Below are 14,456 nucleotides of genomic sequence, written 5' to 3' on the forward strand. Positions count from 1 at the left end.
AAGCACTTGCTGTTGCAAAACTAGTTCTATCGCTACATCTTCAACACCATTTGCATGCACGCCGACTCAAGAGCTCATGCTATACCACCCGTTTTCCTGCAGTACTACCTGGCCCTGAACGACCCTTACGCCAACGTGAACCTGCTCTTGAAGAACAACAACGACTACCTCACCATGGGCAACACTCTAGACCCTGACTATCTGGACATGAAGTCCGACGACGAGAACTACATCAACACGAGCCGAGCTGCTACGCAGCCGAGTTCGGAGCCGCACTACGCCAAGATGGCTGCCACCACCACCGTGGACGACGGCAGCGCCCCCGTGGCGGACGGCATGGAAATGACGCCCATGATCGGCCGCGTCGGCGACGCTGGGCAGGCTGCGCACGACGTCACCCCGGGCTACATGAACATCGGCAACGGGACCGCGCTACAGCTGCGACTCCCGCAAGGGAAGCGCCGAGACGCACCGCCCCCGCTGCTGCCGCCGTCCGGAGGCGCCTTGGGTGATGCGAGGTCATCGGACGACGTGAGCGAAATCTGTGCCACGCCACCGCCGGCGTACAACCTGGTCGTGAGTGTCGACGGTAGTGGAGGCATCCAGGTGTGAGCGAACACGAAGAATCGCGTAACCGATTGACTTTGCGTGCAAGTGTCTCCGGCACCATCAAAGCAAGGCCCTGATGGAAAGCCGACGCCACAGGCTCCAAATTCTCGCGGCGTTGCCCGAGAGTAGGCGGAGCGGCGCTACACTTCCTGCCGTTGTCGAGCGATCGTGCTGTTGCGTGCGACTCCAGAGTTCTACTGAACAAAATCCAAAGCCACGCCACGCGAGAGTGCTACGCCAGTAATGTGGACTCGGGCTCGAAGGGTGTACATAGAGATGTTGTAGATTTGTATTTTTGTCGACGTTGTTACTTTCCTTGTCTTCATCGCCGTTGTCAGGGCGTACAGGTCACGGTGCGTGCTACAATATTTTGCTCTTCTTGGCCACGGAATGCGAGCCGCGCATTAGTTCAGCGCTCCAGCACCGTGGAATACAAGCGTCACTCCAGTCCTCGCCAGTCAGAACGTAGCTTGCGCAGGGACTGCTACAGGTGCCCTGACATACAACTCAGCAGGAGCACTGGTCAATTACGCAGTGGTCTGCACACTTTTGACAAAGGCTGTAAGTCCATGTGTACCCGAGGATGTTTCGTAATCGTGCTACTCGTCTTGTTCGTTCTTTATGTCTGTGTATGAATCTCCGCGCCGAATGTAATTAGCTTTTGCATCGTTACATTCTTGTACGTTGAAGGAGAAACTCAATCCAGCCAGCAGTGTACGCGGGCGCTCGTATGCGGTGTTCGTGAATACGGCACTTATATAAAATGTTACATTTACATAGGATGTAAGTGTTTGTGCGCAATCGTTTCTCCTTTCTGGAACGTTACTTACCAAGTTATCTCCTGCTAATAGTTATGATATTAACGAAAGTGCGATCACGTCGTGCTTTAGGTGAGTAAATCTCGCATTCGTCTCTCAAGCATGCGAGATAGCATGCTTGAGAGACGACTATTCTGCTTCTTAAACTAAGTCTGCCAAGCCAAACTCTATGGACCATGTCATCTCAGGTCAACAAGAATGGCAAAAGAACAAAAGAAAATACAATACGATCTGCATTCCAAGTTCCAGTTAATGTGCTTTGTTGTTATTTCTGACTCTGTTTTATAGCTGCGTTTTCGACAGTCTCTTATTCTTCTCTTCAAGTCACAGATAACGCAGTTACCAAGTGTTTACCTAGTGTTATCTTTTTGGTGAAGTGATCGTTACCAGTGTCCTGCGCAGGCGCACTGCCGTCTTGCAAAGAGTACAACGGGAGCAGTATTCATGACTCGTCTTTTCGTTTTATTGTGCACGTATTGATGAGACAACATTTCAGGCTTTGTTTTATTGTTTCTTGTTGTTCTCAAGGTTGTGTGCATGAAAGAGCGCGATGACAAATACGTATGTGCCATCTGCTCAATTGTATTTTCTTCCTTTCGTTGTGAGCTAGTCATTAAGTACCACAGCGGAGTTGAAAGCGCGAACTTATGCTGACAACATTGACTTCTCTTATGTTGAAGCTGAATACACAACTGTTTAAGAGATTCCCCTATGAAGAAAGTATAATTTAATAATAAAACCACCTCATGTATGACTTTGCATGTTCCTGTTTGTCCCTATCTCGAAGATAAGTATAAATGCATGGATTGAAAAGCATGAAATGTCCGTAGGCGGCGCAAACGTGTGTACGCTACAATATGTCTTACAGACTCGCTGGCCTTGTCGAAGACGCTTCGTTCCCGATCACCAGGTAAGGCTGCATCCACAGGGTTAGCCTAGAATCGAAACCTGAACTTCGTAATTGCTCATCGCGTAATAAATAAAAGGAAATATTCTGCATCACTGCTTAACTGGAAAGCTAATTCTGTACGTCTATATATTCCAAAACCATTGCTCAATCGATGAAGCCAGCAGAGAGAAAGAGAGAGAAAGAAAAAGCAAGGAGAGGTGAGGCAGGGAGGTCAACCAGACGAGCGTCCGGTTTGCTTCCCTGCACTTGGCTTAATGGAAAGGGGAAACAGAAAGAGGAAGAGAGTGAGCACTGCGTGCACCAGGGAGGATACACAGCAGCACTATAAGCGGTCTCTCACGCCGGTGAACTTCAAGTACTCACTAGTGCACGAATTGCTTTTTTGTGCCAGTGACGGATGGGGCCACGGTCCGAGCATCTTTGACTCAGAGAACGGTCTCGAGTCGAGTCGGTTTAAACTTGTCCGTAGAGAGGGGCGTTTGATGCTGCATCTTGCAGGAGGTGATCAGCGTAGACTAGTTGAGCAAAGGAGCTGCGTAACACATATAGCCGTAGAAAAGTGTTCTGCAGTCTCAACGTCGCTTTTGCTAATTGATAGCGCCATTTCCCTGCGCTATATGGGGTATAACCTTGCAATTTATTTTCAGTTTCTTGCCTAATGTAAGCCCACATATTTCGTTTCCCTCAGAACATACGAGAAAGGAAATCAAGTGGTGGGAAGCAATTTCGCCAGGGCACTGATAATTTACACAAGTAATGATGTTATCCTATATAAAGTGCAATCGTTTTACGAAAGACAGCGTTAGCTCTAAGGATGTATAGTAGAGTAGTATGGCCGGCTCTTCAAGGTAACACTTAGTTAATACTTTGCCATCGATCGCCACTAAGACATCACAGAACGGCCTGCTGGTTATATTGCATCTATATATTTGTGCCTCATAGTTCACGTCAGAGATTTTGTTGGATAAAAATCAAGAACTCTTGATGTTGTCTGTTTGCTTCATTACTGTTTAGATTGCTTTAGGAGCGGACCATATTGTGATACAATTCAACGATTCTCCCTCCAACGGACTGCAGTGGAAATATTCTGTCTTAGCCTTCCTGGTGCATATTTGGGTCATTGCAGGCTGTTACAAATGTGTGGTCACTTGGCAACGATCTAAAAAGCTAAAATTTTTTGTGCTTTGTACCGATTCCGCACTTCAAACAATAACCAGAATATTATCATCACGCATGTACAGCCGGCGTACAAGTAGAACAAGCCTCCATAGCCCCCGAAGTTGTCACGGAAGCGACCTGCAATGAAACGAAAAAAAAAAAGAAAAGGGGTGTCACAGAAAATAAGGAGACACCAAGAGATTGACTGGGCATTCGTTAGTTACCGTATAGATTTGTGTAAAGGCCGTACTTCCACAATGGATCGTCCGTCACACGGGACCCAACACTTGCCGGTGAAAAACACAGGTACTGGGTGTTTCACTTAACTTGAGCCAAACTGGAGCCAAATAGACGCAAAGTACCTCGAGCGGCCAGTCATGCGGCAATTTTGCGTGTATTCGCGGGCTTCTTTCACGCTAGGAAAAACACTTATATGTAGCACGTATTGAGCAACAGAAAGCTGTATCGAGAGCTTTTCATCGTGCTCTACAATTTTCTAATTGACACTTTTCATCTAGTTATAATAATTGAGAAGTTGATTAATTAATGAAGACTAAACGTCAAATTAGGCGGAATGCAAAGAAAATAATGTGAATACCTCCAAACAACGGCGAGCAACATTAGCTTGGTTCGGTGCAGCTACGTGTTATTCGCATATTTTTAATGTTTGGCTCAAGTTACGTGAAACATCCTGTGTGTATAATAGTGCAACTGACGGTGGTCTGCTCCGGACCACTGTCAATTGCGCTTCGCTCCTCGAAGAAGCAGGACGTTTGCCGATTGAGCTCCAGAACAACACTTTGGAATGTGGTGAACGCCGTTTAAATCACGGATCCGGGACCTCCGAGAGGTGCGACGTAATGCTAACGCATTTCTTTCGCATGTGCCGCTAAATCGTCACTGATATTTTTTTTAATTCACCTGCAGAGAATTAATCCCAAGACGATGACCCTTACCTATCAACAACGGCCGAAACAGGTTGGCGAGGCCGACCAAGCTGGATCCTGCTCCGAAGCATAGAGGGTAACGCCGCGCGTCGGTCACTTCAGCGTAGAGAACCGGGACCAGGGACAATGTGGAACCGTTGCACCAACCGGAAACGACGGCGCACACAAACAACGCGCCGAAGGAACGCCCTTGCGGCATCGACGCCAACGCCGCAGCCCAGCAGAGCAGACACAGGGCGGTCCACGCCCTCCTCGACAGGTATCTCTTGTCCGTCACCCAGCCCGAACCGAGACGCGCCACGACGTCTGCGACAGAGTACGCTTGCAGCAGGAGCACCGCATCCCACTTGGGAACGCCGCAATCGACGGCAAAGTCAATTATCACAGTAAGGCACGTAACCATGTTCGAAAATACAACGAGGTGAGTAAGCGTCACCAGGTAGAAGTGCGGGTTTAAAATGAACCCGTAGTTGTGTTCGGTAACGGCTGCGCTATCTTGGCGAAGAGCGCTGAGTTCGTTCGGCGCTGTGCCCTGAAGCGGCGGTTCTTTATTCAAATCGGTCGTCCGAAAGGCCTTCAAACTTGATCCCAGAGTACAAGTGCTTTTCTCCGAAAGGACAGGTGAAAGCAGCTTGTACCTTACAACCTCTTTCATCGGTTTTTCCGGCAGCACATCCACTCCATCAGACGTGTGATAAAACGTCGCGCTCAAATCAGTAGCGATGGACTCCTCTTCGCGAAATTCGACCTTTCCAAAACCGCTTTCATCACTGGTTTCGCTATGTTCCACCGGTGGCTTCGGTTTGTCCGGGTCACCACAAAGAAGAGCCGCGGGGACAGCGTTGAGCGAGATGCCGCCGCACATGAGAAGAGCTCCCCTGAAGCCGTACTGGTCGAACAGAAGCTGAAGCAGCGGCGGCAGGATGAATCCTCCCATAGAATGACCGGCCATGTTCAGTCCCGACGCACTGGATAAGTATTTGGCGAAGTGTTTGTTGATGGCCACCACGTTTAGCCTGATGCCACCTACGAATATTCCTGTTCAAAGAGAAAGCACTCGTCAGGCTATGAGAGAACGAGAGCGACAGAGACAGAGAGGGAAAGAGAGATGTTCTTTTCAATGAAAGCTAGAAATGTTTGCCTGGCTTAAGGCCTGGCATATGGTGTACTCAGGTGTTGGTTGAAAGATTTGATGTGCGCAGGGTTGAGAGAAACACATGGCTTTCCAGCGCCGCTACATGAAAAAGTATAATAGGGCTGGACAACAACGGATGTGGGAAGACCTAACTGCGTTCTACGAGCTTTTTATTTGTAGTATGGTATTTTAGAGAGGGTAATAATGGCATATTACAACAATTTCGCTTTTTAAAAGATAGTGATGTACAGTCCTTATCGGACAGGGACTCACGAATACGCCTGCACTGCCTGCGATGAACATCCTAGGCTGGTCGCCTTTTCGTGTTTACAGAGGTGTTTTCAACGTCTATCATTGCAGGCGTCACATTTCTACAGTATACGTTGTAATTAGTCGCATACTTGTCAAGAAAACGAATATCAGACACTATGCGTACCATGCAAGACGCCCAACACAACAATTAAGAACCACAGGCTCGTGGTGAAGTAGCAGGATGAGACGAGCAGGGCGCTGATAGTACAGGAGATCACCAAGATGGTCCGGATGGTGACGTACTGGTTCAGGACTCCTCCAAGAAGACCTGCGCATTTTTACTCTGCTGAAGGGAAGAAATCCGGGAAATCCTCTGTCTTCATTCAGGTAAGGGCGCCAATGAATACAATTTCGTAGTTAAAAAAATACGAGCCAAGGGCTATATGACTATAGGGCTGTATGATTTTTCTCAGAAGCGCATGCTGGGCCAAGAAAGGAAAGAAAAAAAAGAAAAGGAAAGCCATGCCTGACAATCACCAGTCATTTCGCAAGGAGGGCAGAGAAGCGTCAATCCTTCAGTGGAACGCGAGAGGTATAAAATCTCGCATCGCCAATTTTCGTCAATTTTTTCTCACGAATCGATTTCTAATCACTGTCATCTGTGAACCAAGATTATCACATCCAATAAGGCTATCCGGCTACGAGACAATATTCTCATTAAGCGACAGCAAAAGTAGCAAGGTCGTCGTGTTTATTCGCCGTGAGCTCACTTACGTCGTCCAGCCTGTGCAACCTCATGACGGCAATCGGTACGTATGCATACCGATTGCTGGTGTCTTGGGACTGTTAAAAATAGAAAAGTTACCTTTGCATTCTTGGGGGTGTATCTGTCCCCATCAAGTCGATTTGACACTAAAAGGCTAGAAGACATCTTAAAAGCACAACCTGGTCCGTGGATTATCACCGGGGACTTCAGCGCAAACCATACCATTTGGATAAGCTCGAATGTTAACGCGGTGGGACGACGACTAGCTTCATTAGTTTCCAACAATAGTCTCCACCTGCTGAATGGCGCGAGTCCAAGGTTTCTGCGGGGGAATAACGTACAGCAGCTGCCTCGATTTGGCTTTCGTCTCCCGCCGCTTCGCCCCACGTGTTAAGTGGTTTTTGGACATTGAAACGCATGGAAGCGACCACAAGATCAAGATCAAGACTTACCTCAAGTTCAAGGGGATGTCTAACACGTATACGTCCACCACGATACGAAGTATAGATTGGACTATTTTCAGTCTCAGATTGAGGATGCTTGTCACAAAGGCTTCTCTTGTGGACTTCAACAAGCTATCATGAAAACGGCACATACGGCCACGCGCACGCTCACGTGTTCTCCAATGTACTCTGAATTCGACCTGGAATTGGAGCGGCCTGGTGCGATTCACCGTCATGCTGAAAGAAGATACCAACGCACTAAGTCAATTCAGGATTTAAGGACAGCCCAGCGAATTCAAAGAAGATACAACGACGCATTGATAAACTAGAGGCACAGCGGTGGTCGAAATTTTGCGAGTTGCTAGATCCCCGCAAACCGCTACTCAAATATGGAGAACTGTACGAGGTCTACGTTCTGTTCCGGAAGAGCGTTTTCCGTTTAAGGCCCTAGCACTATTTCAGCACCGACAAGACATTCATGTGGCCGGACTTCTGTGCTATGATTGCGGGTCAACTAACATGCACAGGTTCGCTTACATTGAACCATATTCCAGACTCACGAGATTCTCGTATGGATCTGCCTTTCACAACGCAGGAGCTTGTCTCGATGCTCGACCTATGTGATCTGTCGTCGTTGCTTGGTCCGAATGACATATCTTACCGTATACTATGTCACCTTGGGGAACGGGCACGAAGTGCGCTCCTTAGTATCTATAACGAGTCCTGGCAGGGCGGCAAGGTCTCTCAAGATAGGAAAATCAGTTGCCTGGTACAGCTTCTTAAGCCTGGCAAGTCTTCCTTAGAGATTACTTCATACCGACCAATTGCGCTGCCAAGTTGCGTCGGGAAGGTAATGGAACGAATGATCCTTGCCAGATTGAATGGTACCCCGAACACTACGAAATATACCCAGACGCTATGGCTGGTTTTCGATGTCTCAAATGTTCTATCGACATCGTTATCGATCTGGTAACCTATATTCAATATCAAAAGACGTGTAAAAGATTATCTGTCGCAATGTTCTTAGATATAAAGGGAGCCTATGACAACGTTCTTCATGACGCCATATACTTGAAGCATTGGAATCGGTGGGCCTAGGCGGTCAATTATATATTTGGACACGCAGTTATTTACATAGGTGGACTGTATTTGTTAACACTGAAGCTGGCCCAACCTCGCAATATTACACGCACCATGGAGTTCCGCAAGGCGGTGTCTTGAGTCCCCCACCCTTCAACCTTGTACTCCTTGGTCTCGTGGAACGACTGCCGAACACGGTCAAAGTATCAATGTATGCCGACGACATCTGCCTCAAGGCATCTGGTGTGGCACGGCCACAGATACGCGCAAAGCTTCAAAGAGCTGCGAACCATCGACGTACCTAAATGAACAAGGACTCAAGATCTCGCCAGGAAAGTGCGCATTGGTCGCGTTTAGACGAAAGCCAATGAGATCATCTGATGTTTCCGTCGACGGTCAAAGCATACCTTATGTCACGACGCACCGATTCTTAGGTGTAATCATCGATCGTGGCCTCTGCTGGAGTCCTCATGTGGCCTACCTAAAGAAGCGCCTGACGAATGTTTCTAATGTGTTCAAGTTTCTTGGAGCAAAAGCCTGGGGTACATCCGTACATGCAATGATGCAACTATACAGGACGCTCTTTCTCGGGCATTTGCGATACAGCTTGCCTGTGCTGACCAACACCTGCAGCACTAATATCCGTACACTCGAAAGGGTCCAGGCCCTGGCACTTATATTCCTGTCACACGGACGCGGCTAAAGTCCTTTTAACTCCCTTCAACCAAGGACGTCTTTATCTCGAGGGAGATGCGCGCCGTGTCACACGGCAGTCCTTTAGCAAAGGAAGTTTAAGGAAGTTCCTAGCGAAAGGAGATGGAAGATCTCCCTTGCAGACTGAAGGGAATACTCTTGTTCCCAGCGTGCTTGAATTTCGAGTCAAGAAATCACCCTCATTTTTATTAATTTCACTTTTACCAGCGATTATAACTGTTTTTATTGCATATAATATAGTACTTGAGCACTGATAAAGATATTAGAGTTGAGCAGCTACATTCGACTCTCGAACCGGGCGTTCTCGGAATGGGTGCTGCGTTTGCCCTGACTGCGCCATTTTTGTTGTAATAAATAACTGTATTTTGTAGGAAAAGACAAGTAACCAAAACTTTTTAGCAATATATAACGCGTTTCTTTCATGACTGCGTACGAGGTGAGCAGCGCCTACTGGACCCCAGCGGCAGCTTTCAAAAGCTCGCTTAGAGGCCGTGTGACACGGAGCTAACTCCTTTGAGGTGAAACTCCCTTGCAGTCCTTTAAGGGAAGGAAGTTTGAAGAAGATCCGAGTTGCGCGTGTGACACGGGTATTGGAGTTTGTCTTGAATTGCCGAGATGCTCGTCAACAGCTGAAACAATTGCGATTGCACACGACTTGCCAGCGAAGACCCATATAGTCATAGAAGCGATCAGAGCACACGTAAGTCACCTTGTTCGAGCCCCCGCACATGATCTAACCTCACTGCCAGAGGATTGACCACGTGCCTCCTTTTGTCAGACAATCCTGTCCATCAGGTTATACAGCTCCAGCGAGAATTACGTTTCCCCCATGGTGCTTGGCTCAAGCAAAAGTTTGACTAATGGTACCAGGAATACGAACAAAAGCACAGCTCTCGTCTCCAGCACTCAAGCAGCTTTCACTGCTCTTGCTGTAGGAGACATACAACGAGCACCATCATTTATATACTGACGCTTCAACTACGGTGAATGGATCTGCAGGATCGGTGATCTTCCCAGCAAAAATCTCCTCCGTAAAGATTCGACTATCTCACCAGACTACATCGACTGCCGCGGAGCTTGCTGCTATTCGTTGGGCACTTCGCGTAATTTCTGATGAACTGCCCAAGAAATGGAGCGTGTTCAGTGACTTCAAAGCTGACCTTTAATTTTGGTTTCTGCCTTACGCCGTGGACCCAACGAACAACTAGTTCTAGAAATCAGACTGCTGCTTCACCACCTCGTCGAGCAAGGACACGACATCACGTTACAGTGGATTCCAAGCCACTGTGGCATAACGGGCAATGGACATGGCGATGCTGCAGTACGATCTGCTCATGAGTAGGGCTTGCAAGGCTCCATACCATTCTCAAGTACAGACACAGCAATGAACATTCGGGTGGTTGCAAATGAATCCATAAGATCTTTATGGAACACAACAAGCTTGAAGCCCTCACGTCTGCACCGACTGGACCCGTCCCTTCTACTTTGACCCCCATCTGGACTCTCTCAACTCGAGACAAGAGTATTTTGCCGACTGTGGCTTGGTGTCGCTTTCACAAGATCTTTTGTCTTCCGATTCGGTATGGACGAGAGCGCGGCTTGCAGTCACTGCGGCGGCGAGGAGACTATAGAACACGTACTTTGCCATTGTGCTCGATACAGCGCGCACCAGCTGTCGTTAGCTGCCGTGTTGGCACGCCTTGACGACAGGCCACTTTCAGAACAGACAGTCTTGGAATGCCGACATGAACTGTCGTCACACCGGAAGTCGGTCAAGGCCTTGTTGTCCTTATTGCGTGACAATGGCCTATTAGAAAGACTATAATGATCCCGTCTTTTTTTTCTCACGCCTTTCTTTTTGTCCTCGCTCTTCTTTTCGTCTTTACTTCCCCTTTCCCTTCCCCTAGTGCAGGGTAGCAAACTGGATGCTTTAACTCTGGCTAACCTCCCTGCCTTTCTCTCATTTGCATCTCTCTCACTCTCTCTCTGATGAAAGTATGGCCTCACAAGCTAACTGCGCTGCGTTCCACATCAATATACAGTCTTTGTACGCTCTATGTATGCAGTGTTCTTTCTAATGTATTTATGATCAGTGTTCTAATGGCTATCTAACAAAATGTCCTATACTCGTCTTCAATGTATTTGGTTGATTTTTTAAACTATGCTATTCTAGACACCTCGGTTCAAATCAACTTGCTGTTTCTTTTTTCGTGTTTTGTTGTTAGTATTCTTGTCTTCGATATGTATTGTTTATAAATAATATTCGTGTGCTCACCTGAAATCCCCCCTATGTAATGCCCACTAGGTCCTTTAGGGTATTGAAGTAAATAAATAAATAAATAAATAAATAAATAAATAAATAAATAAATAAATAAACGTTTCATTTCTGCAATGTGGTAAGAAAGCGGCATGCTAACTTCGCTCGTAAGTTTCTTTGCTCTGGCCTCTCTCATACAAGGTAAAACTACAGCCTTTTTCCGGGTGGACTTGACTATCAATCTCTACGCGCGTCATGTCAGTCTCTACGCTCGTCCGTGACCAAAGCGCCACTGAAGTTCTTTGAAGCGTCACAGCACCAGGACGACAAATAACTGAGCACTTGCCCGACTACTCGGGCGCAATACGGTTGTACCTGCGAGAAGGTAGAACGTGGACGTGAGGCTGACGGGCCACGAGGCTTCCTCCCGGCTCACGTGGAAGGTTTGTAGAATATTGACGTACACGACGCCGGCAGCGCCGAGAAGAGGGAAGGCGAACACGTTGGTCCAGAAGCAGGCGCCAGCCACGACCCAGCTTCTCTGCGAGTCCATTGTTGTCGATGCTGCCGTAAAAGATGTGCGGGCCTTCACTGAAGGAGTCGTGAAAGTCGTTCTTGTTATCCCCCTCGGTCGCTTTCACTTCAGATAGCGAGCGAGAGCCACCATGAATGCTTCGCCTTGTTCTAGACACGCGAAGGGCCTTTTATTTATTTATTTTCCCCCCGACCTTGAGCCAGATACGCGAGGCGTCGCCAGTCTTTCTCTGTTGCTTTCTAGTCGTATGAACGCGCGCCGTAATCGCGGAGTACTCGTCGACCACCTAGCACTACGAATGTCCAATGCCCAAGCAAAGCTGCCGTGATCCAAGGCTCAGAGAGATCTCGTGCGCATGCGCGGAGGCTGCTATACGAGCGCGCCGTTTATGCGTAGCCGCTCTCCGCCACCGCTATCCCTACCTTTTTACATCAGTAACTGTAATAGACCATTTTCACCGGCTAGTGCGCTCACTGTAAACAGATGGCGCTTGCCCAGCGCCAAGCCATCTGTTGCGTCAAAACCGGTCACGTCATCTCGCGGCGGTTCTATTACCAGTAATGACGGTAGGGACGGAAGGCGAAAGACAATCCTATACTTATATAAGTGTCTCACAGGCCCTATAGATCGCAATCGATCCCGACAGCAATCAATCCCGAGCGGGTTCGATTGCCATCGACAGTGCAGCGTTTGACACCCGTATGAAATTTAGGTGCTTGAGGGACACTAAAGTAAAAACTGATTTCTTCTGCATCAGTAAATTACCTTTCTACAACACCAAAAACACCACACTTACAACGATAACATGCTTGGTAAGTCAGAAAAAACGCAAGAACGAAATACGGGTGGCGACGCCTCCTTTAACTTCCCGCACCTGGTCGCTGTGACATTTTGGATTTTGATGGTATCTTTTAGGGCCTTCTTAACTAAATAGTGGTACAGATTAACTGCATTGTGTTCTAAAGGAACCAAATATTAAATATGGCAAGTTTCGGGAACCTTTACTCAGCCAACGCGAAAACATACTTTTGAATCCCTGACGTCACGCTGACGTACCGGCACTCGGGTTTCGGCGTGAAATTCGAATACTGATACTTGGACCTTCATTTTGTCATCTAATAATCAAACTATTATTTGGAATGACTGCCTGCAGCGTTCTCAAACAATGCTTCATTACACTAAATTGATCTATTGCTTCGCTTTAGTGTCCCTTTAATTAAACCACACCAGGAGATCGAAAATAATCTCAAGCATCAGCATTAATTACCACGTCGCTCATAACCTTAGTGCAGTTTAGAGCGCAAAACCCCGCATTTATTGAAAATCTGTTAAACGTGGTGTACGCGTTCACCTAAACTTAAATGAGGCTACTTCCTAGTTAGTGGATTGACAAGTGTGGTATTCCTACATGGCTCATTATGCTAAAACCTGACCAGCACGCATTGTTTTGTGTTCAAATTTGAGAAGTTTTGCAGAAGATGTGTCATACATTAATGGCAGTCTATTAGGTATCATCATCATCATCATCATCATCATCATCATAAACAACAACAACAACAACATCATCATCGTCGTCGTCGTCGTCGTCGTCATCATCATCATCATCATTGGGGAATAGCATTGGGGAGATTGTGTCTCCTTATCTGACCCCTTTATTTATAGGTATCTTCCTACTTTTCTTGTGGAGAATTAAGGTAGCTGTGGAATCTCTGCATATACTTTCCAAGATATTTACGTTAGCGTCCTGTACTCCTTGATTGCGTAATGCCTCCATAACTGCTGGTACCTCTACTGAATCAAATGCCTTTTCGTAATCTATGAAATCCACATAGAGAGGTTGATTGTACTATGCGGATCTCTCGATTACCTGATTGACGACATGTATGTGGCCCATTGTGGAGTATCCCTTCATGAAACCAGCCTGTTCCCTTGGTTAAGTGAAGTCCAGTGTTGCCCTTATTCTATTGGAGATTATCTTGGTGAATATTTTATATAAAACTGGAAGTAAGCTAATGGACCTATAATTTTTCAATTATTTAACGTCGCTCGTTTTGTGGATTAGTAGACTGTTGGCATTATTCCAGTTCTCTGGGACCCTTGAAGTCGATAGACAGTTCGTATAAAGGGCCGTCAGTTTTTCAAGTATTACGTCTCCTCCATCTGTGATTAAATCGACTGCTATGCCACCTTCTCCTGTCGCTTTTTCCCGTTTCATGTCTTGTAAGGCCTTTCTAACTGCTTTGCTAGTTATAGAAGGAGCCTCTGTAACGTGTTAATTACTGCTTCGAATAGAAGTATCGTGGCAGCTTTGGGTTACTGCACAGTTCAGTATAGAATTATTCCGCTGCTTTTACTATATCTTCGAGATTTCTGATGATATCACCCTGCTTATTTTTCAGTGCATACATCTTGGTTTGTCCTATGCCAAGTTTTCTTCTGATTTCATGCTGCGTCCATTCTTTTACTGCTTCCTCAGTCTTTCTCACGTTATAATATCGAATAACATTTATTTTCTCCTTGTTGATCAGTTTTGACAGTTCTGCGAGTTTTATCTGGTCTCTTGAGTTGGACACTTTCATTCTTTGTCGTTTCTTTATTAGGTCCTTTGTTATTTGGGAGAGCTTACCTACTGGTTGCCTTGGCGCTTTATCTCCTGCTTCAATTACTACTTCTGAAGCCAGCCTAGTTACGGTTTCATTCATTGCCTCTATGTTATCTTCATCTCGCAGTTCTAAGGCTGCATATTTGTTTGCAAGCGTCAACCTGAATTGGTTTGCTTTTACCCTTACTGCGTCTAGGTTGGCCTGTTTCTCCTTGAGCAATTTTACTCTT

At 46.8% G+C, this 14,456-nt stretch overlaps 2 protein-coding genes across 3 annotated transcripts in view; one reads left to right on the forward strand and one right to left on the reverse strand.

Annotated features, from left to right (window-relative positions):
- The window catches only part of Pvr (PDGF- and VEGF-receptor related), an 82,322-nt gene extending 80,134 nt beyond the window's left edge, over positions 1 to 2,188 (forward strand). For both annotated transcript variants that reach the window (XM_050183035.3, XM_050183034.3), the window contains exon 22: positions 103 to 2,188. In XM_050183035.3, the coding sequence (XP_050038992.1) occupies positions 103 to 612 (510 nt within the window). In that variant the 3' untranslated portion in view covers positions 613 to 2,188. The remainder of the gene's footprint in view (positions 1 to 102) is intronic.
- LOC126536167 (monocarboxylate transporter 12-like) lies at positions 1,552 to 11,665 on the reverse strand. Its single transcript, XM_050183046.3, has 4 exons — positions 11,465 to 11,665; positions 6,014 to 6,157; positions 4,452 to 5,480; positions 1,552 to 3,633 (listed from the first exon to the last, which is right to left on the reverse strand). Exons 1-4 carry the CDS (start codon positions 11,640 to 11,642, stop codon positions 3,497 to 3,499), a joined length of 1,488 nt encoding a protein of 495 aa, XP_050039003.1. The 5' UTR covers positions 11,643 to 11,665; the 3' UTR covers positions 1,552 to 3,496.
- Positions 11,666 to 14,456: the final 2,791 nt, after the last annotated feature.

This window comes from Dermacentor andersoni, chromosome 4 (assembly GCF_023375885.2).
Source record: "Dermacentor andersoni chromosome 4, qqDerAnde1_hic_scaffold, whole genome shotgun sequence".
NCBI classification, from domain to species: domain Eukaryota; kingdom Metazoa; phylum Arthropoda; class Arachnida; order Ixodida; family Ixodidae; genus Dermacentor; species Dermacentor andersoni.

What these genes read in the sequence shown, in the direction of transcription:
- LOC126536167 (XM_050183046.3), bottom strand. Translation starts at nt 11,642, where the DNA reads ATGGACTCGCAGAGAAGCTGGGTCGTGGCTGGCGCCTGCTTCTGGACC. An exon ending in TGTGTTGGGCGTCTTGCATG is followed by an intron (nt 5,481 to 6,013) that starts GTACGCATAGTG and finishes CTCTTTGAACAG; the next exon opens with GAATATTCGTAGGTGGCATC. An exon ending in GTTTCGGCCGTTGTTGATAG is followed by an intron (nt 3,634 to 4,451) that starts GTAAGGGTCATC and finishes GTTTCATTGCAG; the next exon opens with GTCGCTTCCGTGACAACTTC.